The following is a 24017-nucleotide window of genomic DNA, read 5'->3' as shown; positions in this document are numbered from 1 at the left end:
AACTGGAGAGTCGAGAGGGGCGAGAGAGTCGTCAACACACATTACATCACAGAGCCGAACAGTTAAATATCCATTATGCAGATAAAACAAAAAATAAATATGAGTCAAGTAAGAGCGCTTTAGTGGGGGGCAGCTCGACTATGAGATACCCTACACGGAGCCAGCTATCAATGAATTGAGACAAACTTAATCTGTACGGATGATAGGTGCACCCAGGTTCAAACAGATGCCTTCGACTAGCAGATACACTGCACCCAGCAAGAAATTTAATTTGAGCGTCTAACAGATATCCTGCGGCGAGGTAATTTATCGCTGTTTTAATGCAAACTTCATCTGAGCGAGTAATAGAAGCACTTATGTTCAAAATTATAATTCTGAAGGACTTATAGTTCTCGAGATGCTTCAGCTCATCCTGTTGCATACACTCGCACAAGTTCATTATACCCTTCGTAGCTATTTTCAGTGCAGATTAAAAAATAAAAAAAAAAAAAACCAAAACTGGGGTGCAAATTAGTTGTGCAAATATTGAAGGTGCATTTGAGTGCATTTCAGCTGAGCGGAAGTAAACAGCCAGCAAAAGGCAAGAAAACAAGTAATTTATGACAAAATAACAAAAATTTAGCGCATCCAAAAAGACTTGAGATACAAATTTACAGAATCAGAAGTCACTTGTGTGAACAAAAAGAATCAGAGTCCTAAATAGGTTTTCTACAGCATATCCATAAAGGAAACCTGTTGCGAAGAATAAACCAGAAGTGGTTCAGTTCAGCTGAACCAGTTCTATTATCATCTAAAGCTCACATTCCAACAAAAACTAGTTCCATATATAACCACTTTTTGCATATTTAAAATGTTCGTTCAAAGCTCAGCCTTTTTTAGGAACTAGAAAGCTTCAATTATTTGAAATATTTCTTTCAAAAGAGTTGAATATAGGTGGAATGAATTTTAAAATTAATTTTTTATACATATATATATACATTTATTTCCTATATATTCCTACTATAATATACATTATATTCCTGACATAGGATTAAATCAGTCTGCGTAAGTTGCTCACCTGCGTTAGAGATTCGAAAGTGTTTGAAAATAAAGAAAGATTGAAGAACACTTTTTAAATGGTATCAATAAACATTTTGGATAAAAAGAGCCTAAGAAAGGATTTCACACATGGTATAAATTTGGTATTAAGGTAAGTGCAAAGCTAAAGATAAGTAACATAAGCATAGTTGCTATGACTAGAGAGAATTTATTTGATCTTAAAGATCACAAGCTATATGCATTTAAGAGCTGTCAGAGAAGGCTTTAGAAGGAACCGCTAATTGCATTAGATGTGCTTGTACCAAGTTGAGAGACACTTGACATATGATTGAATGCTGTGCACAGTTCGGGACCTGGCTTATCAGTAGGTAGGGGAAAGAAGAAGTCGCAATTAAAATGAAATTCATTGGCATTTTCACCCACTGTCAGGTGACAGTCGCTCAGTCAGTTGGGTTGATAACAGAGCGTGTGCTGCAACAACAACGAGACGTGTTAATCAGTCTGTGTAAACAGATGCGACCCACACCGAGGCAACAACAAGGCAACATTAATAACAAGCTGGGAAATGCTGACGAAAAGAAAACTCAGTGAAACTTGGAGGAAAAAGTCGGCGACGCGTCAGCGCCACAAAAATGTCTTTGACTGCGGAAAAATAAGGCAGCAAAGTGTCATAAACAATGCAGCAGGCGAAAGGTGGGGAAAAGCCCACATAGAGACAGAGCGAAAGAGAGAGGGAACGACAGAGTGAGAGAGCGAGACAGGCAGAGAGTAGGAAGACAGCCCAAGACTTATTTCTGGCTAAAATGCAACTTTGTATGCGCTTCAAATTAGTCAGAGATTTGTCTATTTTTGTGAAAACTTTGCAGACAAGCACAAAGCACGCGGCCTTGTCACAGCCAAATGTATCTGTGTATCTAGTATCTGCATATTTGTGTATCTTCTTTTTTAAGCATTAAGTGTGCATTGACTGTGCTAGATCTACAAGCCTCCATTCAGTTGTTTGGCAAGTGAAGGACATGCCAGAAATATGTTTACAGTAATTAATTTAATATATATATTTTAGCATTTATATTTCATGTGCTCCAAATTGGCAATTTTAATATAAAACTGTATTAAGAAAGACTTTCTTTATGACAGAGCTTTTTAAGTTGGGATACCCAGTTGAGAGGTCTGCATACAAAGCCTAGGCACAGGTTTAGTTTAAGCTAAAATACCCTATTGGTAGGCTTTCATATAACGCCAAGACATAAGTTAACTTTGAGTTAAGATACCCTGTAAAAATGACTTTACAAGGCCTTCTAGCAGCAAACTTTATTCTCAACAAAACAAGTTTAAAGTTTAAATAATTCGTCAAAATAGTTTGTTAACATTTTGGACTGAAAATGCTGAATATAGTTTTAATTGCGAATAATTATTCAGTCTTTAATTTTGTATATTTCATTTATTTTAATCTTTCTCTGGAAAGAGTATTAATAATTATTCTTAAATCTTCAACCTTCCCAGACTTTTCCCTTTTTCCAGCTGAAAGCAATTTTCTGCTTTTAGTTTTAATTTTTCTTATTCTTATTTCATTCACAGATTTTTCTTAAGTCAGCTTGAAATCTATGAAATATGAATCTGGCTCCAACATGCTTTTGGTTTAAAATTTTCAATTTATCTTGCAGAAAGTTTTTCATTCTTGTTGCAAACAAAAACAAAGCTAGCCAAACTTAGACCGAAAACTGTTTAAATTTTTCATCGAAAGTTTGAAGTATTTTCTCTCGTGAAAAACCAATAATTTATAGCCAGAATTTATGGAAAGTGCATAAAAAGGGTATAGGGATTTTGTGAAAATGTATGTAACGGGCAGAAGGAAGCATCTTCGTAAAGTAAATATATATTCTTGATCAGCATCGAATCGATCTTACTCTTAGGGCCGGCACATGAGTTTATCGAGCTTTCGATAATCGATAACTTGCCGCATTTGCCAGCAATCGATAAATATCGATATCGAAATGCTGTGTTTTGTGCAAAGCGCTTCGTTTCTAAGGGCTACATTCACTAAAACAATTAATTATCTTACATTTTACAACAAACTCCCCCATGAAAGAGCATCAGCTAGTCGTGCACACCCTCTACTTATATTTTCTTCTTTTGGTTTTAGGAGCCTGCCAATCACTAGCCAATTAGCCAATTGAACACAACTTGCCATTAAACTACTTAAATAAAGACTTTAGGAAGCGCTTGTTCTGTGGGCGTTTTCATGACGTTCCAAATATGAGCATAATTCGTGTTATTATATCACGTCGCATTTTTAGTTTTTATTTCATTTGTTTTTATTTCTAGCAGACTAATTGAGGGTCTCTGGCAACGGCAGTTCCAGTTTACGCAGTACACTCTGCCGATTATAACATAGTTTTATAATTTGCACGTGGGAACATTTAACAAGTTTATTTAATCGTTTGCCAGAGAGCTGAAAGTGTTTATTAAGTTTTTGAGCTCAAATTATGAAAGTTGAAAACGGGGTTCATTGAACTGTTTGGCTATAAATTTGTCTGGGTTTGGCGTTTAACTAGCTGAAACTTAAATGTTTTTTTTACTCATATTGAGTTTCGCTTAAAGTTGATGGCAAGTTGTGCAATTGTTTTTGTATTAAGATATTAAAAATATTTAATGCGCTCTTATTTCTGCTAGAATTTGTTAAAGTTGTTCTCTTCATAGTTCTTCACTTACGTTTGATATACATTGTCTGGAGGACGTTCCCCGACCTTACAACTTTTCCACCCAGTTTCCACACGTACTATCTTAAAATTCATTTTTATTTGAAAACAAGTGTAAAATTCATCGGAAATATTAACTATATTTAGAATCAAACCTGCATGCATAAGACCTTTGACCCGCTATATTATATTCAAGAGCAGCTGATAACACGAAAAGCTTATCCAATAAATTTCAACAAAGATTTGAGGCCGATCCGATGGTATACAAATTAGTTTCATACAAAGCTTTTTCGAGATTTTTCCACATATGCGAGTGAAATTTCCCGAAACCCGTAACGTCAGTGAAAATTTCAGCTCTTACGGTTCGAACTGTGCGTTGATCACCAGTCGATCAGTCATTGGGTCAGTCAGTCATTCAGTCAATCAGTCAATCGATAAATCAGTCGATCACTCAATCGATCAGTCAGAAGATCAGTCAGTCAGTCAAAACAAGTCGGAGTACAAGTATTTTATATTGTCCTTCATGTTCACATTTCCGCTGTATTTACATACATTTTATAACCTCCATTGTCACATTATTTGCATTAAAAAATGTCTATTGTCATTTTATTAAGATTGTTGTCCACTCTTTGAATGCAATCAATTTCCCCTCTATAATATTATTTTGTTAATATTATGTTATTGTGCTCCATGGTCACATTATTTTAAACACATAAGCTCACTCTCTTTCTCTCTCTCTCTTTCTCTCTCTCTCTCTCTCTCTGTATATAGCAGAAGTATACTCCATAGTTATATAAGTTATAAAGAAATGTAGATTGTCTAAGATTTACTAACAATTTGTGATCCTCCACTGTCCCTTTACATTTGAATAAGAAATAAAATAAGTTAACACAAATGACTCACACATTTGTTTTTTTTTTTTTTTTTAATAAGGAAAGGCAAAACTGGGCGTAGAAACTTCGGAGACTTTGGGATATTATTTTGCATATGCGTCGGCGACAATGTGCCAATAAAATTGCTACCAGGTGGAAGGCAGGGCAGAAACAAGGCAGGCACAGTAGCCGCTGCCTAGGAATTGAGCAATATTAACAACAACAACAACAACAACAAGAAATGTGCAAGGCAAAGCGGAGCGCATAGCGAACGCTTTGCAGGCAAACAAATAAACAAATGAAATGAACAAATGATGAAATGAGCAAATGACGTTTTGTGCGAAAAACGCAAAGACGAAACAAGGCGTCGAAAACGTGCGAATGGCGCTCGACGGCGGCAGAGCGACGCCGGCTGGCAGCGCAGCGGCCATTGAACCTGGCAAGTGGAGCTCAGAATTGGCGAAAGTGAAGACCCACTGCCGCAAGCCAGAGACACAGACGCATAAAAGCCAGCCAAAGAGAGATAAAGCGAGAGAGGGAGTGCGCAAAAGCAGAGCGCAGCGATCTACGCGCTGCTGTGCGCTGATGACGCAGTCGTCAAAAGGCAACAACATACATATACAACAATAACAATAAAACTTAAAGCTGATGATGGTGCTGAAGCAACAAAGTGCGATTAGAAGCTGCCAAACGAGCGGCAAGGGAGTGGGAAGAGAAGCAGCGCAGCGCAGCAGCGGCAGCAAGAGCAGCTTTATACAAGACACACTGACTGACTGACTGACTCGTCTTACGCTCATTATTATCATCATCATCATCATCATCATCATCATCAACAACAACATCGCAAGCAGCGGCAGCGCCTATTGCAGTCGCGGCTTCTTGGAAGAAAACCCAACGCAGTCAAATAATGAAAACAACAGCTAACAGCAAAAGAAAAACAAAACGAAAAAAAAAATTTGTTGATCACATCACAAACAACAGACACAATAACAACAACAACAACAACAACAACAACTAAAAGGAAAAGAAAAAACGCAATTTGTTTAAAATGTAGGTCTATAGGTTTCTCGAAAAACCCGCAAGAGAGAGAGAGAGAGAGAGAGAGAGAGGAGAGAGAGGAGAGACGGGGCCACAGCAGCTGAGGCAGCGGCAGCGACAACAACAGGGAATAGCCATGGCAACAGCAACAACAGCCGGCTAACAGCAGCAGTGGCACACACACACATGCACACATACACACATGCACACACTTGAGTTGCCTTTTCCCCCATCATTTGGCTACACACACGTCCATGGCTTGAAGCAGTTAATGTTACACACGCGATTACACTGAAAGAAATTCAAGTGAGCCGAATGTTAAACATAACAGAAAACTATACTAAAATTATATTCGAAATTTAATTTATATAAATATTTTAGTAAAATTTAATGTACAATAAGTTCAAACCAACTCAAATTTCATGCTATTCTATATATTTAATATTCATTTCATTCAATTAAACACACTCAAATTTCTCGCAGTTTATACACATACACAATTTTTCCGCTCTCAACACGAACAAGTCGGACTATTTGACTCTTGGCAAAAGCAACTTAAGGTTATTAGCCGCCTTTTTTTCGGATGGTTTTTAGATTCCTTTGTTTGTTGTTGTCGTTCTTGTTGATCTTAATGTAATAGCTCGGAGTGTTCATGCGCCCATGTGTGAGAGTTTGAGTGTGTTTGTGCCTTTTGTGCATGTATACAAACGAATCCATTTGGTTCAACTTAAGAGAAAAAAGTGCAACTCATAAAATTGTTGATTTGATGCGGCGGCGCCTCAAGATCTGAAAGTCTGCCGCATTTTGTTTTATTTATTTATTTTGGCTTAATGTCATTGCACACACACACAGACACACACACACACACACACACACACACATGCCCAGCCAACAAACTAAACCAAAGCAATTTGCTTAAATGTTTCGGGTCGTTTCTTGTGGCTTCCTAAAAATTCATTGGGCATTTTATAGTTGGCTTTGCAATTTTTATGATTTAATGAGTCCCCGTTTCGGATTCCAGTTTCAAAAGGTTTTGTTGTTTTTTTTTTTTTTTTTTTGTAGATGCATATTTTATGTGCGCCCCTCTTATGCAACTTGTTGCAGCTATTCGCCTACCAACCGCTGCTCCCTCCTTGCCCCCTGGCTAGACGCTTTTTATGAGTCATTTGCAAAAAAAAAAAACAAAAAAAAACCATTCGCGTATAAATAAAATTTTACTTTGTCATGTGCTCTGTGTAACGCATAACGGTACATTTATAATGCTTAGCCAATTGCAATTAGCTAGATCCAGTTTTATATATATATCAACGACTATTTTCACCAAATAGATTACCTTAGCTTCTGTTTACTAGTTAAATAAAGCTTTAGGTGCGCAATATGTTTACGATTTCTTTGCATCGATATAAAATTAGCTGAATTAAATCAATTAATCAACTCTTTTACACTATCTCAGATAAATGCACCTAAGACTCGTCGAAAATAATAAAGTCAAAATATTATCTATAAGAAAAATGGCTTTCATTTTCATAAATATCCCTCAATAAACATGCCTTTCTATATCCCATATTTCCAACGCTTACTTTTTTTTTAGATAATATATATTAATTGTTATTCAATTTTAATTGTTATTCCCACTACAATTTTATGTCTCTTTCCATTTACGTGTCTATTTATTAATTTTGTAAATCACTTTTTTGTTTTATATTGTCTTTATATTTTATTTCATTTTGAGCAAATTTATTTTTGGTTTTCTGTAAAATATATTTACAACTCAATTGCAACCCACAGCCAGTGGGGCGTATGCGCAATTTCTATCAAAAAATGCGTTTGCACATTAAGTATACGCCAGGTGTTTATTTATATTTAAATTTTGTGATTTATTTTAGTGCTATTTTGGTTTGTTCTCGTAAAATGCAGAACTAACGCGCACCGTTGATAGATGACGCTCGTCATAATGATGTTATAAAAAATGATGATGATGATGTTTGGCAAAGTTCAAGAACGTACATTTGGCATGAACTTGTAAAGGTCACACAAATGCAATAGAAGTGAATGCACTCAACAAAGGCAGCAGCAACAACAAAAACAGCGTCAACTATGTCGGCAACAACAATAAAAGCTGACAGCTGCTGCCGCTGCAACCGCAATTTAAACTAATATAGCTTGCAACAACAACAACAACAGCAGCAGAAACAGCAACAAAAGCAACAATGACAATGACAATAAATTATTTTTGAATTAATTTTTATTCGTTTTGCTAAGCAGCAGCAACAACAACAACAAGCACATAACAATAAACATGCAACATTCAATCACAGGCGTCAACTGCGACTGTGACTGTGACTGCGACTGTGACTGTGACAGTGACAGTTGACGAGTCTTTGCCGTTGGCCTCCATTGCAGCCCGGTTGCCCGTTGTCATCAACGCCCCCGCGCACGCACACGCACGTGTGTGTCGCACACACAGACACACACATGCACACACACGCTGCCCACACGCGCTGTGTTATTGACACTGGCGCAGCCTAACGGTAGATAAAACCCGCGATAACTTGCAACAATGTATGCAACAGCAGCAGCAGCAGCTGCCGCCAGCTGCCAGACGAGTCGTCTATTTAATTTTCTATTCTAGATTAAATTATAATAAATTGCAATTTCTATGCCAGCCCCCTACCCCCTCCCCACTCTCTTGCTGCTTGCGAATGAAGAGCAATTCGTTGTGCCGCCTTTTCTAGCGCGCATGCAAATGCGCCTGCCCCAAAGAACGCCGGCGCAGCCGCTGGCCCAGACCTCGACGTTGACATCTGGGCGCCCACACTGCGAGAGAGGGAGACAGAGAGAAACAGAGAGAGCGAGAGAGAGACAGGCAGATGGAGCGAGACAGAGATCAGTTGAGACAGGGGCGAATATGGCAGGCGAAAAGTGCATTCAACTCGGGAAATAATAAATAATAAAAGAAGAAACTTAATTCATTTTAAAACTATGCAAGCGCCTTCTTTATGAACAGTTTAAATGGGTAAACAATATTGAACAAAAACTGTGAACACATTGTTAAAATGCTCTAAAGTTTTGAATACAGTTCAAGTAATACGTCAAAAGCAGAAAGAGAGAGAGAGAGAGAGAGAGAGAAGCAATAAGAGAAGTTAAAAGTGATATGAAAAACAAAAATATGATAAACTAAGCAAAGCTAAGTCAAGGGAAATGGGTTTGATGAGAAGCGAAGCAAGAAAAATAAAGTTTGAAAAAATGATCAATAAAGCGAGAACCAAAATAGGATAAGTACAAGCCATCGCAGCGAGAAGCGATATAAAATAAACACAAGGCTTTAGCTAACAGCAATGGATAAGTACAAAAGGATAAAACTGAAAGAGAAGGTAAGTGAATAGAAAAGAAGTTAAAAGGAGGAAGAAGACAATAAAGATGTAAAGTAAAACAAATTAAAACGTATGAATGCAGCAGAAGTAAAAAAGTGTAAAGAGAATAAATCTGAGAAGGAAGCGAAGCGGAAGCAAATGAGCAAAAAAAAAACCAAAAATATAAGAGGAGGAAGTAGAGCGAGAAGAGAGTAAGAAGCGAACCGGAACAAAATAAAGGAAACGCTGCAAACTCAAATGAAAAAAACTTAAGATATGAATAGAAATAGAAAGCTCATGAAAATACAAATCACAGCAATGTAATGTAGAAGGGATGGATACGAGAGAAGGGGAATTGTTAAAGGAAGAAGTGAAGAAGAAAACAAACATAATTAAAATGAGAAAAGGAGTAAAGATAAAAGCGAATTACACCGCGAATCTAAGCCACAATTGAAGAGAGAAGCGTACAAAGTGTCATACTGTTTTCTTAAATAAGTTAGATATTAAAAGGCTATGTATTAACTTTGTTTATGATGTCAAATGTCAACGTACAAACTCAAAGGCTAAATAAAAACGAAAAGAGAAAGAGGTAAGGATCGAAAGAGATACACTCCGAGCACTTCATAGAGCGAAAATGGGCAGCCTTGAATATGCGCCTTTCGCTCGATGCCGCTGCCGCATGTGCCACCAATGGGAGACATCGATGATGCACATATATATGGGCTATGGGAAGCGTTTGCGACTCGTCGAGAAGATGAAGGCATTCGGCCTCCAAATAACACCCACCGATCTGTATCCGAAAACCATTTGCAATCAATGCATCAAGGTGCTCGATAAAAATTATTATTTTCAAAATACGCTCAAACTGATATCGAAATGAAGCAAATATTTGGGTAAGCCGAGACGAACATACACATCCAAAGGCAGCAGCTGTCATAGAATATATTTCCATTTTACTATTATTTTCAGCTTTGAACATTTGAATGGTATGGTTCTGAGCATGTCGCATGGCGATTAAAGCTCTGCTGAAGAGCAATTTTTTTTCTAATTCTATTCTATTCTAATAAAAAGTGTACACAACAATAGATCATCACAGCTGGCATAGCTTGAGCAGCTGCACAGGACTTGTTTTTATTTCAGTTGTTGTTTTTGGGCATTTCTAAGAAATCGAATTTCGTTTAGCTTTTACCTGGCCAACTTTTGTGCTAGGTAGTAGGATACCTAGAACTAGCTGTGATTCAATTTGCCCAACTCCTCAGGCTGTTTGAAGCTCTATGCGTGTATCTAATAAAGATCTTAGCAATACAAGCTGAAACAAAAAGCGAAGCGGAGCCCAACCCAACTCAAACTCTGCTGAATTCAAAATGCGCCATTTCAAATTGCCCCACTCAATGTTTTGTTTATCTGTTTGTTGTTGTTGTTGTTGCATTTGACACGCCTGTTGCTTTTATTGTTAGAGAGTGTGCGTGTGTGCGTGTGTTATCAAGACAAAACTTGACCCACATACAAGTTTATTAACCGGTTTCTGGCAGCGCATCAATTGGCAGCAGCGAAAAAAAAGGGTTGCAAAAATGGTTGAGCAAATTCTTGGCTTCAAATTACAAAAGAGAACTTTGTAGAAAAAAAAAAACTGAAAATAGTATCTGCAAATGTAATCTACAAATAACAAAACGGCAAAAGCTATTTATTAAAAGGAGCTAACAACTTTACATAGGCAAGTTTAAGTAGATTAAAGTGTTAATAATGTATTTTAATAAAACTTAAAGCTTCAGTGAGGCTAAGGCCGTTAATAACTGAGAAAGTAGTTTATGTAATAAAATGTGTAAATCGAGCTCTTGATTTTAATTAAAACCTTATTTAAAGCTCCGCTTTAAGCTTCAGAAAAGCGGCGAAAGTTATTTTTTAAATGAATCTAAGAACTTCGGATATTAATGTTTATTAACAACAATGCATAAAAAAATAACTTCAGTTTTATTTTAAGCTTATTATTTTAAAGCGGCTCTTAAAGCGTTTGTAAAACTTAAAGCTCGCAAACGTAACATTTTCTATGTGTTAATGTCCGTCTGTTTTTTTTGACAATTATTTTATCCTTAATAGTTTCCACTTGTTTATAAAGTATAAGCAAAATTGTAAAAATGCAGGAAGCTTGCCAATATATTTGGATAGTAGAATTTTATGCATTTTTCTAAGCCATAAGAAGTCCAACTTGAACCACATCAGCCCAGAAGAATCAATTTGAAAAATTAATTATATGAGAATAACCTTGGCAAGAAAAGCTGACTAGAAAACCAAATGCTATCCAGCCTCAAAGTTTTCTTTTGTTTTCAGAAATTCATATCCGAAGAGTGAATTCTTCTGGATCGGTGACTTTTTCCACGTGATTTTTTTGAAAGAAAACCCCTTTTTCAAAACTGATATTAACAATGGAAATGGGGAATATATCAAGAGAAAAAAAAGGTATGATAAAAGGGTTCGATTGGAATTGACCTCGAGAAACAATTATTGTAAACATAAAATATTTGCCTATTTGCACACAAATTGCAATTTGGTTTTTTATGACTATTTTGTCCTATTTCAATTCCCTCTGGAGCTTTCAGGCTCAACACACACACAACACACACACATTCGCACACTCATACGATCGAGCATTCGCATCGACTGTGAGCCATTAGCCTAGTTAGGCATTGCCCCTCCATTGCAGGGTGGGCAGGGAGGTAGAGGGAGTCGATCCTATTCGATCCGATAGCGACTTGGACTTCATCTCAGTTGCGATTCATTTAGTTTCTGCTCGCACCCAGATGCTGACGTTCTGTGGGGGCGTCTGTGGGCGTGGGCGGCTGTGTGTGTGTGTGTGTGTGTGTGTGGGCGTGGCAATGTGCCGATAGTGCTTCAATATGAAACAAAAATAAATAAATAAAATGCCGCACAGGCAACACAAAATGGGAATGTTTGTGCTTTGCGCTTTGTTTGTGTGCCAAGAATGCGTTTGTCTGCCTCTGCCTCTGCCTCTGCCACAGCCTCTGCTTCTGCGTGTGCTTCTTCTTCATCATCTACACATATTCTTCTCATTTGCCGGGTTCAACAAACTTTAATCGCACATTAACCGCTCGAATTCCGAATCGATTCCAGCGGATTGTATGGAAATGGAAATGAAATCGAGGCACACGCACAAATCGCATCGCCATCAACAAAAAAAAAAAATAACACAAATACAAATACAATTTTTGGCTTTCGGTATTCGCTTTAAATAAATAAAAAAAAAAGAAAAAGAAAAAAGTTGTATAAACATTGGAAGTATGTGTGTGTTTCCTTGAAATTTGATTTGATGCACAAGCTGTTCGGCTTAGCCATGCAAATGGAATGCAACTGCAGCTGCAACTATGAAAATGATTGTACATATCTAAATATGCTGCCAGATGATAGAAGCATGATTTGGCGAGAATATTCTATATTATTACATATACAGAATTATTTCCACGCTGCCAAATTCTCCATGAACATGAAAGACTTGTATCAATACAATACAATCGATAAAATATAAAACAAGCAAAAGAGTTAAGTTTTTCCCAATGTTTGTGTTCTCTGATATTCGAGTTTAAGGTCAATCGACGAAGAAATTATTAAACTTAGAGAATCATTTACCAACCAGAAGGATGAATTTTTATAAATATGCTTTAAGCGAATCGCACCACAAAATTGTCATACAACAGCTTTACAGGCCTTATCCAATCCTGCTTTAGCTTAAAGCTATCCCTTGCCTGTGTAAAAAGTTTAATTTTTTCATCAACAAAAGTTTTACACACATTTTTATAGAATATTCTAACTTTAATTTAAAATGTTCTCATCTATGCAAAAGCACTCGAACAATTTTAAGTTTTTATCAGTTTTCGCTTTAATGCTTAAAAATAAACAGTCAAAGCAAAGAAAAATGAGTTTTGAAAGTAGAATGAACTAGTTCAAGAAACCAGCACGAAAGCAATAAAAGAACTGGTTTTTATTATTCATTTGATTGATTGAGACAATAAAACTTATCAATCTTAAAAAACATGCCACAAATTTCAAAGATCTAGTTTGGGTTGTTTCAATTTATGATATAGAGTAAAACCAGGCTATATAAAATCAATTATATGACATATGCATAAAGCTCAATTGTTGGAATCATAGATTGCATAATTATACAATTTATAAAAACTATTGGCCCAATCGGGTCTACATTACAAAACACACTTTGAGCAAAAGAGTCTGTATACGCTTAAATTAAAATACTTGAAGCAGGTCCAAATATGAGAAGTCATAAAGGTAAGAGAGAAACGCGAGTTGTATAGAATATTAAAGCTTTAAGCGTTAAGTGCTTCAAATTGTAAGCTTTAAGTGCATTAATTTGTGTATATAAGTAAAACTTTAAGTACATATACCAATGTAGACTTTAAGCTTTAATGGTATGAAATTGTATAGACTGGTAGAGCTTTAACTTTATACATTTGTAAACACAAGTCGAGCTTTAAGCTTTAAGTGCATGAAATTGCGTAAGCATATCCATCTTTAAGCTTCAAGTTCGTGAAATTGTATAGACAAGCAGAGCTATACGCTTTAAGTGCATGAAACTGTATTTTTAAAGCTTTAAGCTTTAAGAGAAGTGCATGAACTTAAAGTCTCACTTTTTTTATTTTTATTGTTTTCCATGCAAAAGTATTTATCTATATAGGATATAAATGAATATTTGTTTTAATTTATATATTTTATGAGCGATAAAGGCTAGAATTAGTTAAATTAAGTTTATAAAACCAAGACCTTCACCAATTTGTTTTATTTGCAGCTCTTGTCTGGGATTTGGTTATGGTTAACATCCCCTCTTTTTCGCTCAGTGTAATCATTGCTAGTTTGTTTTATTTTTATTTTAATTTTTTTTTTTTTTTTTGGAGCTGTTGCAATTGCAGCTAAAATTACTTCTTTAATTCGTTGTCACTTGGCAGCCGCGAGGCAGCTGACTGACAATCTAACTGCCCCTCGGAGCGACTGACTGACATCTATTACCACATTTACACACACACACACACAGACTAGCTAACGAATGGCAAGTGAGTGGATTCAAGTGCATATTTTGGTTAATTTGAATTGCAGTCGCACAGTTCAATTATGCGAGTTTTAGTTTTGTATAACCCAAACCTTTGGCAAATGAGCAAAGGGTAGATTGACAGTGGAGACAGTGAAGAAGTAAAAGTGCAATTTTAAAGGACTTTTAGTTTTGAATGCTGCATAAGATTTATACATATATATGTGCTTGGTCACAAGTTGCCGTCAAAGTGCAATTTTCAAGGAGCTCTTTTTTGCAGAGGCTTAAGGGTCGCCCTATATTCATGAGATGTATATATGTGCTTGAACATAAGGCGACTCAATCTAGAATATATATTTTCAGATTTCAAGTGGACAATCGGACAACGAATACCGATCTTAACGAAGACAAAGCAAATGAAGGAAGAAGCACAAAGGGCGGAAGAAGTGTAGAACAAAGTTAAAATACTTTTAACAACGGCCTGTCGCTGTGCACTGAGTATCTCCAAGTCGAGCACTGCCTACTTAAGCACTCTTACTTGTAGTATATATCGTCATTTTTTTTGTATATATTTTTATTTTTAATTTAAGCCTACAAGAAGTGGCTTCGCTTTGGCTGCGCTGCGGATTGGCTGCAATTTAGTTGCAGGAATTAAATTAAATTCAATTACAATGTGCACAACAATGTGTTGTGTGTGTATGAGTGTGTGTGTGTGCTGAGTGCAACTTCATTATGTGCATTTAACATAAATATTTTCAATTATTATGCGATTTAAAGTGCACTTGAGTACATGCACTTTTGTAGCGCACTGTTCTGCTGCCAGCTGAATGAATGCATTTTATTTGAAGTTGAATTTGTTGTGTCTTTTATTTTTTCGCTTTTGCCAGTTTCTTTTTCTGTTTTAATCTCGTGCATCTGTTGTCGCAATTTTGCCAGAAAATTGGTTGACCCAGTTTTTTTGGTAGTTGGGAAAGAGAGAGAGGCAGCGAGAGAGAGAAAGAGAGAGAGGGAGAGAGCAAAGTGGAAGAATGTATCTGATGCTCGTTTAGCAGCTGGCTCCAAAAAGTAAAATAACTTCAGATTGGCACCAAAAACTGCAACAAGCTGTTGCCAGCTATCTGGAGCAGTTACACTGTGCTGCATGAGTGCTGGCTTTTGGGGCATGCGGCAAAGGGAGGCAGCCACGAATCCAAGAATCAAGAAATTCTTGAAATGTTTAACCAGGGCTTCAACTAACACAGTGCAAGAATCATGATCGAGTTATGGCTTTGAATTGTTGCATGAATCAAATTAAAAGAAAGCAACTCTGTTTAAGTTAAGCCAATAAAAGTATAGAAAGCAAAGAATTTATTGAAATAAAAAGAGATCTTAATTAGAATCTCAATTAGTTGCACAGCAGCTTAAAGCAGCCAGTAAAACGTTTGCGAACACAGCATACAATTGAGATATTTGAATATACTTCAAAGCAGCTGCAGCAAGTGAAGCTTAATTCAAGAAAATCTCATGATCTTGAAGTAGATCAAATTTCTATTCAGAGCTGCGACAAAACATGTCCTAACAGAGCAGCCAGTAAAACATTTACGAATGACGAAATAAAGAAATCGTTTGCTATTAACAGAAAGAGGAGAGACAAAGAGACAAAGAAAGCTGGATAGAGAGGGAGACATGAAGAGAGAGATAGACAGAAAGAGACACATGGAAAGATAGAGAGCGAGAGAAAGCGAGTATGACAGAGAGATAGTAAGAATGCATAAACTATGATGTCTACATCGTTTACGAACACAACACAAAGAAGAATTAAAAATGATATGTATTCATGCCTGTTTTTGTGTACTTATGCGTTTTATTTAACACTTGTTTAAGCACTTCACAAAATTCCCTTTCCTAGAAGAGCTTGTAATCAAATATGGAATTGGTTGTTGGCGGCCACTTCTCAGCTTGCAGCTTGTGGCCTGTTTTTTATTTTTTTGTGGCCTTTATGATGCAGCTGGCGGCAGTGGTATAAAACACCAGACACACACTCACTGCCATAAGTATATACCTTAATATATATGTATATATGTACAGATATAATCCCCCCAGCGGCGACAAAATGCAGCCGCTGCAGTTTAATTCAGAAACCTGCTCCTTACGCAGAGTTCTTAGCTTCACTTTTTATACTCAGTAAACCAAAAGGGAAGAGAGAGCATATACTAGATGCTAGTTTCTGTAAACTTGGTCTAAATTAACCTCCAACGTGTGTCGGTCACGTTATTAAAAATATTTGTATTCTTTAATAATTTAATATTTAATTTCCTATATATAAGGCTGACACACTCGTCTTGTCGACCAGTAAAAAATAAATAAAAATTTAAAGATTGCATTAGAATTGAAGTATTTAAGTGCAAATCAACATTTTGTAGGTTTTTATTTTTACAGGGTGGCGCACAGTTGATCAGGCTTAACCATGCCGACTTGTTTCTCTTTTTATATGTTTATACAACTTTTTTTTTATTTTGATTTTTTGCATGCAGCTTTGCTGTTATTCTTAAGCTGTGGCTGAGGTGTGTGTGTGTGTTGTGTTGTGTGTGTGTGTGTGTGTGTGTGCGTCCCAAATTTTGTAGGTGAAATTATACGCACACTTCAGTTTTTGGCCTGTTTATTTTTTGGTGTATTTTTTCCTTTTTAGAGAGCTGCCTGAAACTGGACTTTGGGTTCTAACTGGAGGGAGCAAAAGCCCGATCTCTCTCTGTCTCCCCTCCTCTACCCGCCCCGCTTCCCCTCGCCACTTCCTCTCCCCCCCTGTCTATCACTATAGATGTCTGTGTTGGTTGCACAAAAAATTGGGTCAAAAAGCAGATGTACTCACCTTTGGGCATCAGCTAAAATGCAAGTTTTGGCCAGTTTCGATGCAGACAGATTTTCCGCGCTCGGCAATATCGTTTGTGAGTTGTGCGTAAAATCTGTGGATATCGTGGAGGAGTTTGAGCTGGACGAGCTGCCGGATGATGAGTCGCTGCAAATTGTGCCAGTTGCTGCTGCTGCTGCTGCTGTCGGTGCAGCTGCAACAGTTGCTGCTGTTGTTGCTGTTGCTGCTGCTGCTGCTGTTGCAATTGGCTGCACATCGATTTGCAGGCGACAATCGGCGACTATTTTGGCCAGATTACGTCGACTGGCAACCAACGGTACCTGTTCCTCCATGTGACAGCAACCCCCGTCCCCGCCGCCGCCGCCGCCGCCACCGCCGCCCGTTGCCGTTTCGCTGTCCGAGTCCGCGTTGGCGGCAGCGTTTTGGGCCAACAAATTCATTGGCATTTTTTCGTAATGCGTCTGGGCCAACACTTCACACTTGGCCAGCGCCTGCGTCGGTATCTGAATCGGAGCCTGCGCCTTTGGCTTCTGCTTGGCTTTCAATTCTTCAGCTGCTTGTGGAATTTTTTGAATTTTTGTTTTGTTGCCGACAATGCTGCGCAGCAGGCTGTTGTTGTTGTTGCTGATGTTGCTGATGTTGTTGTTGTTGTTGTTGAGGCTGGCGGCAACAACTGCAACTGTTTCCGGTTTAGTCGACAGCAAACACGGCGTTGTTGCTGCTGCTGCTGCTGCTGCTGATGACGTTTTAGTATTAACTGCTGCTGGCAGTTGTTGTTGTTGTTGTTGTTGTTGTTGCTTTTGTGCTGCTGCTGTTGTTGCTGTCGCAGCAATGGGCAATGTTGCTGCCGCTGCTGCTGCCGATTTTAATGACTCCTCAACAACTTGTTCGGCTGCTGTTGTTGTTGTTGCTGCTGCCGATGCTGTTGCTGTTGTTGTATTTATAATTGCCGGCTGCTGTTGCTGCTGCTGTTGCTGTTGCTGCTGCTGCTGCTGCGTGGCGAGAGCGACTCCACCTTCTGGTATAATTGTTGCAAAAATTTGTTCGCCAAATATGAAAAGATCCTTGGAAATAATCATTATCACCTTTTTGTGATGTTGTTGTTGTTATTTAGTTTTGCTTTTGCTTTTGTTTTTTTTTTATGGTTTATATTTCTGCTTCTTTCCCGCGTTTTGTGTATTTAATTAATGTAAAACGTTGCTTTAAATGAAGAAAAACAAAATAAACACGATTTACACAAGCAACATATTTTTTTTTTTTGCGGGAATTATTTATCTTTTATCGAATTATTTTGGGGGGGAATTTTACGCACATTTCATAATTTGCGTGCTGTAAGAAACGAGTTGAGAGATAATAAAAATTGATTAAGAAAAGTTACAAGGCAGTTGTATTAAATAAATAAAATATATACCTGGATACGCATGCATAATACATTAAATAAATATAAATACGAATAAATATAAGTAAAAATATAAAAATAAAATAAATAATATGAGTGTGGGAAAGACAATATAGATTAGTTAACTTTTTGTTCTTTAAGATTTCGCTGTCTCTTAAATATTCTGAGAATTCTTTTATACATTTCTTTCCCCGAATTATACATAAAGTTAAGTCGTAATCTTCTTTTTTCTTAATATATTTAATGTATTAAAATGTATAAGGACGGTAAAGATATTTTAATTGTTTATTGGCAATTGTTAAATTTTAAAGTGAAATATATTTTTAATATTTTTATTATACTTTCAAAGTCAATCCATAATTATTCCAGTTAGTATCTTAAAATAATATAATAATATTTACTTATTATAGAAAACTATAACTATGCTTAAAATATTTATTTATTATTTTTATGTTTATTTATTTTTCACTTTCAAACACAAACACTTTTCAAATTGCAAAAGTCTTAGAAAAGGGATTTCGAATGTTAAAACTTTCCGAAAATTTGCAAAAAAAAAAAAAGATCACGATTTTTATATGCAATTTTAAAAATTTAAGAAATTGCGTTGGTTTTGAATTATTATTGTTTCTATTTAAATCATACATTATTTCTGGCAAAGAACTGTGCACAGCCATTTTTTTTTTATTTTTATTTTTTTATATTTATATTCATATAAAAAAAACTTTTCAAACAAAATAATTCACTTAACATTTCATTAATTTTGGGTTTATTGATTTTTGGCTTTAATAAGAATTATATAAAATTTTTTTCCGTGTACATAAAAATATATGAATATATATTTATATTTAAAATGTAACTTGCAAACATTTTATTAACTTTATTAACTTGTTTTATGATTAAATAAATGTATTTCAAATTAATGAGGAACTGTTTTTTACTGCATTTACTTTTGCTGTGGAATTTGTTAGTTAATTTCCGCAAACAATGTTTCGCACTTGAGACTCGCCCAACAAAATAATACAAAAATAAGAAACGACTCTTTTTATTGGAGTGTAAAAAATAACCAAAACAAATGTCTATAGAATTTTGTGTTCTTTGTTCACAATTGTTGCTGTATTTATTTTTAGCACTCGCAATAATCAGACAAAAACTTCTGTCGAAATACGCAGCACGGCCAAATAAAAAAAAAAAACGAAATGAAATGCAATTTTTGTTTTTTTTTTTTATGTTATTTTGCTGTCTAAGCCGCGTCTAGCAAAGAGTGCGAAAGAGAGCGCTGCAAGAGAGGGCGAGCTGCAGGCGGCGTCTCGGGCCTTACTTCAGTTACAATTTGTCAATAAGCCCGCGCGAAACAAAGCGCCAGAGCAAAATGTCAGTTTACATTTCGTGAAGCTGTGTGCGTGCGTGTGCGTGTGTGTGTGTGTATGCATGTGTGTATAGAATAAAATGTAAACATAGCAAAAACAACAAGCGAGCAGAGCAAAGAGAAGAAAAAAAAAACACGCACCCAAAAGCAGCGAAACGGCAAATTGACGCTAAATCTCGTTCGTTGTAGAACTGCAGCAGGTCGAGCTGTGGGGTTGCGGGAGCACGGGCAGCAGGTAGAGCGTTATTAAAAATTTCGTATTTAAAAATCAGCTGCGCTTCACGCACACACACACACACACGCGCGCGCACACACAACAAGCACGTTGCGAGAGGACTTTTTTCTCAATTTTTTTTCTCTCTTTATTTATATTGGTGCATTTGTTTGATTTTGAAACATTTTGAGCAGAAAACACTCACTTAGCCCCACACGGCACTGGAACACAGAACATGAGAAAACGAAAACGAAACGAAACGTAACGAAAAGATGTAAAAAAAATTCTTCTTTTTTTTTTTTATTTCTTTTTGTTTAGTGCATGTTGTTGTTGCTACTGCGACGGCGATCGACTAACTGAATTGAAAGCTGAACGGCAACGGCAACGACGACGACGACGACGACAACGACAACGAGCAACGCGACGCGCATTACGTACAACCAACGGCGGCCGATTTCGATCTCGTACTGATCACCGTTAAACGCCGTTTCGACTGCGGTGGCTGCTGCTGCTGCTAAGCGACGCAGTCGGCGTCTGGGAGAGCGCGCGCCCGAGCATGAATGACAATTTTAACAGCGCATTCTCTCTGTCTCCCCACAGACAGCGCTGCGGCGCCTTTAGCCACTGCACGTGCGTGTGGATTTTATGCTCTCTCTCTTTGCTGTAAGCTTACAAGCGGCTTAAGAGCAAGGCTCGTCGCTTAACCGCATACAATGTAATGTGACGACTGTTAGGCGCGCTCTGTAATCAGTCATTGATAGTGAACCGTGGAGCTCGTTAACTCTTAACCGATAAAAGCAACAAAAGCTTTTATGAGGCTTAACGAAGAAAAATAAAAAACAAAAAAATTAACTGTCTAGCGGCTGGAACAAAAAGTTGACTTGGTGATAGAGATTTGCTTAAGATTACACTGAGCGTCAAAATGTTGACCACGCTAAGGCGAGCGTTTGTCTATGTTAGCAGAATGTTATGTACATACATGTACATGGGGCTGGAAAGACAAAGCTTTTAATTTATTATTTTAGTGTTTAATATTTAAATTAGTTATGTATGTATGTATGTTGCTTGACATGTTTCAAGTTTGGTTACGTTTTGATTTTAACTATAACATTTCCGGCAGGCGCTGCCAAATTCCAGTAGTTGTTAGAGAATTATAATAAAATATACACGTATTTAACCAAATACGTTCTGCTACAAAAAAAAAAAAAAAAAAAAATTAAATAAAGACAAAACATGTTGCTCATTAGGCCAGAAATATTTGTGCGTGTGTTAAGCTTTGTTCGCACTGCGGCTGTTAAAGCTTATCAGTCATTAAACTTGACAACAGAGCAACAACAACAACAATAGCAACAGCAGCAGAGAGCGCAACGTATACGCAATGTGAGTGCGTGCACCGTTATACCAGGAAGAGGCCTGAGCTGAAGACAACAAAGTACACTAGACGCCTATAAAATGTGTCAGCTGTTTTGAAGCTTTCAGTGCGTGAAAGCCCATAAAAATAATGTAAAAAAAAAAAAAAAAAAATAAATGGCGAGCATGTGGCCACTAGATAAAGCCAGAGGCCTATAACAGATCTGCGATAATCATGATGATTTTTAGTTTGATAAATTAGGCGAAAGAAGTGCGCTATTAATTTTATGGCATGTGCCATAAACATTTGCCATACGCACATATTTGTCCACCCTTCTCGTTCTAATTGTGTGTGCGAGCATTTTGTGCTGCTTCTTGCTGTTGTTGTTGTTGCTGTTGTTGCTATTTGTTGTTCTCTTTTATGCGTACTGTGCAAATGCGCGACGCTGCCAACAAGCTACCAATACATGCGCACACGCACTGACGCACACGCACACACACTCAGCGAAACCACACGCACTTGCTCTTAACCTTGAAATTTCAACGCACGCAGCTTTTGGCTGGTTTTGCTTGTGTGAGTGTGCGTGTGCGTGTATTTGTATTTGTCGTTCAGCTTTTTTTTTTTTTTTTTTTGGCTGCGCTGATAACATTTTGTTTTTGCTTTCTTTTCTTTCTTTTTTTTTTTGTGCGTTCGTTGCTCTGCACACACACACACACACACACACGTACAGCCCATTTTTGTTATTTATTTGCGCACTTTATTGGATTTTCAATATCTTGCAAATTGTCTTGCTAAAAATTTGTCCAAAAATTTCGTCCATGTTTTTCTGCTTGCTTGCGAAATGTCTTTTTTCTCACCATCTGCGCACTTATTTTGTTGTTATTATTATTTCGCCGTTTAACGAACTCTTATCAGGCAGCCTGGCACGGAACGCGCACACGTAGCAAAGCCCTGACTCAGAGACGGGGGGCACTTTCTTTGACCGCAGTTGCTGCCGTTAATTGACACAAAGAGTTTTGTGCAGATTGTGTGCGGGACCTTGAACTTAAACCGTATCTTGGCTCGAAATTGAGCTCATGGACTTGGGACGAAAATGAAACTAACGCTAGAAACTGAAGTCAAAGTTCATTTTGATATGAAATAAAGATAATCTGCGATATTTTCCGCAAATTTGTTAACATTTCCTTGCGTTTAGATTTTTAAGCACATGTCTAAAGTATGGCTTTTTTTGCGGTCGCCTAAAAGTATGCTGCAATTTTTGCCGGAAACGAAAAGTTAACCGGAAACCAAAATAAAGATATTTTGCACTAATTGTTATAGATTTGAAAAACAAGTTAAATATATATATATATAAATTAGATATATATAAATATGCTAATAAAAAATAAATGTAATAAAATAAATGTATATATGAATAAAAATATGAATTAGAAGATATTAGACTAGTCTAAAAGCCAGGAAATATATAAAATATATTGTAGACTATATAGAGAATATTCAGTAGATCATAAATAATTTCTTATATATACCATATTGTGTAAATAAAGCTAATAATGTATAGATGATCATCTTTGGCATCTTTTAAAACTGATTTCATAGTTAAAACTTATACCTTTGCTTTTGTTGCTAGTTTGGCTTTTGTCGGGGCTTTGCGAGAGGCAGCAAAACACATTCACTTGACTCTCATTTCATACAAACAGCAAACGCTTGAACTTTTTACATTATTTCCATTATTTTATTACATTTGAAAGAGAGAAACCAGACGAGAAATGGAGGAACCTGTCGTATCCATATATGATATGCTGATGAAGCGCCATCGACAGCAGCGCAAAGAAGAATGCCAACAGCAAAGGGATCTCTTGCAGAACAGGCGTCCCACACAGGATGTGCAGACAAAGCCAAGCGTGGACAGCAGCATTGAGCCGAAGAAGCCACGAGCACGCATCAGTCGCACCAGGTTCTCGGTGGATCCCATGCAGTCCGGGGTTAAGATGTCCGCCAGTGTGGTGACCTCCGCGCATTTAACTAAGAAAAAATCGAACATTCTGCCGCCGTCGCACGCCAAAAAGGAGACGCTCAATCAGCTGGTGGAGAAGATGAGCGGCTTCAGCCGGAAGCGGCTCAAGAATGCTCCAGCGGAGCCGCTGCCGGTGCCGGAAAAGTCGGTCGCGGACCACACAACACGCAGTCGGGATAATTCGACAAAAAAGAGAACCGGCATGCGTAACAAACCGAAGGTCAACAAGACACCGCCTGGCAGCGAATCGATTAATCAGCGTCCGCGATTGGCTCTCTCGCCGCGCAACACAAATCGTTTGGCCAACAAGCCGGCCGTTAAGCGCGAGAAGGCCAAAGCCAATCCCAACGAGCCGAAGGTACAGCGTCGCGCCAAGAACTCGGAGGCTGTGCGGCCGAAGGCGCGCCTGAGAGTGCACATGTCCAAGCTGTCCATCAAGTCGGCCAGCAAGGAGCGCAAGATCCCGCCGCCAGCTGACAATGCAGTGCATTATCGCCTCTGATAGGCGATAGTTATATCGATCTATATCGATTTCAGTCTACAAATTGCAAGTGTTGCGCGCAAAACCGTTTACTCAAGTTCGTTTAGCCTTTTGAAGCGCTTCCATTTGCCAATCAATAGAGTCCATTGCAGTTACATTCAAACAGCGGACCTTATTGGTTAACATCTGAACAAGCGTTTCGAAAAGTTTTCATTTTGGCTTAAACAACAAAGAAAAAAATGTCAGTAACCACAGATGATTATTAAATTAAATAAAAAGTTGCCCGAA

The 24017-nt window shown here is 37.4% G+C and overlaps 2 protein-coding genes and 1 long non-coding RNA gene across 6 annotated transcripts in view; 2 read left to right on the top strand and 1 right to left on the bottom strand.

Moving 5' to 3' along the window:
• E23 (Early gene at 23) overlaps window positions 1-20353 on the bottom strand; it is a 42363-nt gene extending 22010 nt beyond the window's left edge. For 2 of the 4 annotated variants that reach the window (XM_002051760.4, XM_070209444.1), the window contains exons 1-2: window positions 19808-20353; window positions 16902-18230 (exon numbers count right to left, since the gene is read on the bottom strand). In XM_002051760.4, the coding sequence (XP_002051796.3) occupies window positions 16902-17980 (1079 nt within the window). In that variant the 5' untranslated portion in view covers window positions 17981-18230; window positions 19808-20353. Of the gene's footprint in view, window positions 1-16901; window positions 18231-19247; window positions 19460-19807 lie in introns of those variants that run through there. The other 2 variants (XM_070209445.1, XM_070209446.1) reach the window with 2 other exon arrangements.
• LOC116651738 (uncharacterized) lies at window positions 8853-10132 on the top strand. Its single transcript, XR_004304770.2, has 3 exons — window positions 8853-9021; window positions 9104-9893; window positions 9970-10132. It is a non-coding gene; the product is annotated as an uncharacterized lncRNA (long non-coding RNA).
• Window positions 20354-22896: 2543 nt separating the features above from the next.
• Window positions 22897-24017, top strand: LOC6628056 (histone H1-I). The gene has a single exon (XM_002051762.4). The coding sequence runs from the start codon at window positions 23001-23003 to the stop codon at window positions 23748-23750; it is 750 nt and encodes a 249-aa protein (XP_002051798.1). The 5' UTR covers window positions 22897-23000; the 3' UTR covers window positions 23751-24017.

This window comes from Drosophila virilis, chromosome 4 (genome assembly GCF_030788295.1).
Source record: "Drosophila virilis strain 15010-1051.87 chromosome 4, Dvir_AGI_RSII-ME, whole genome shotgun sequence".
Taxonomy (NCBI): Eukaryota; Metazoa; Arthropoda; class Insecta; order Diptera; family Drosophilidae; genus Drosophila; species Drosophila virilis.
The sequence above is the reverse complement of the archived record's forward strand: the minus strand, read 5'-3'. Positions and strand labels throughout refer to the sequence as shown.

Coding starts and splice junctions, on each gene's coding strand:
- LOC6628056 (XM_002051762.4), top strand. CDS start 23,001: ATGGAGGAACCTGTCGTATCCATATATGATATGCTGATGAAGCGCCAT.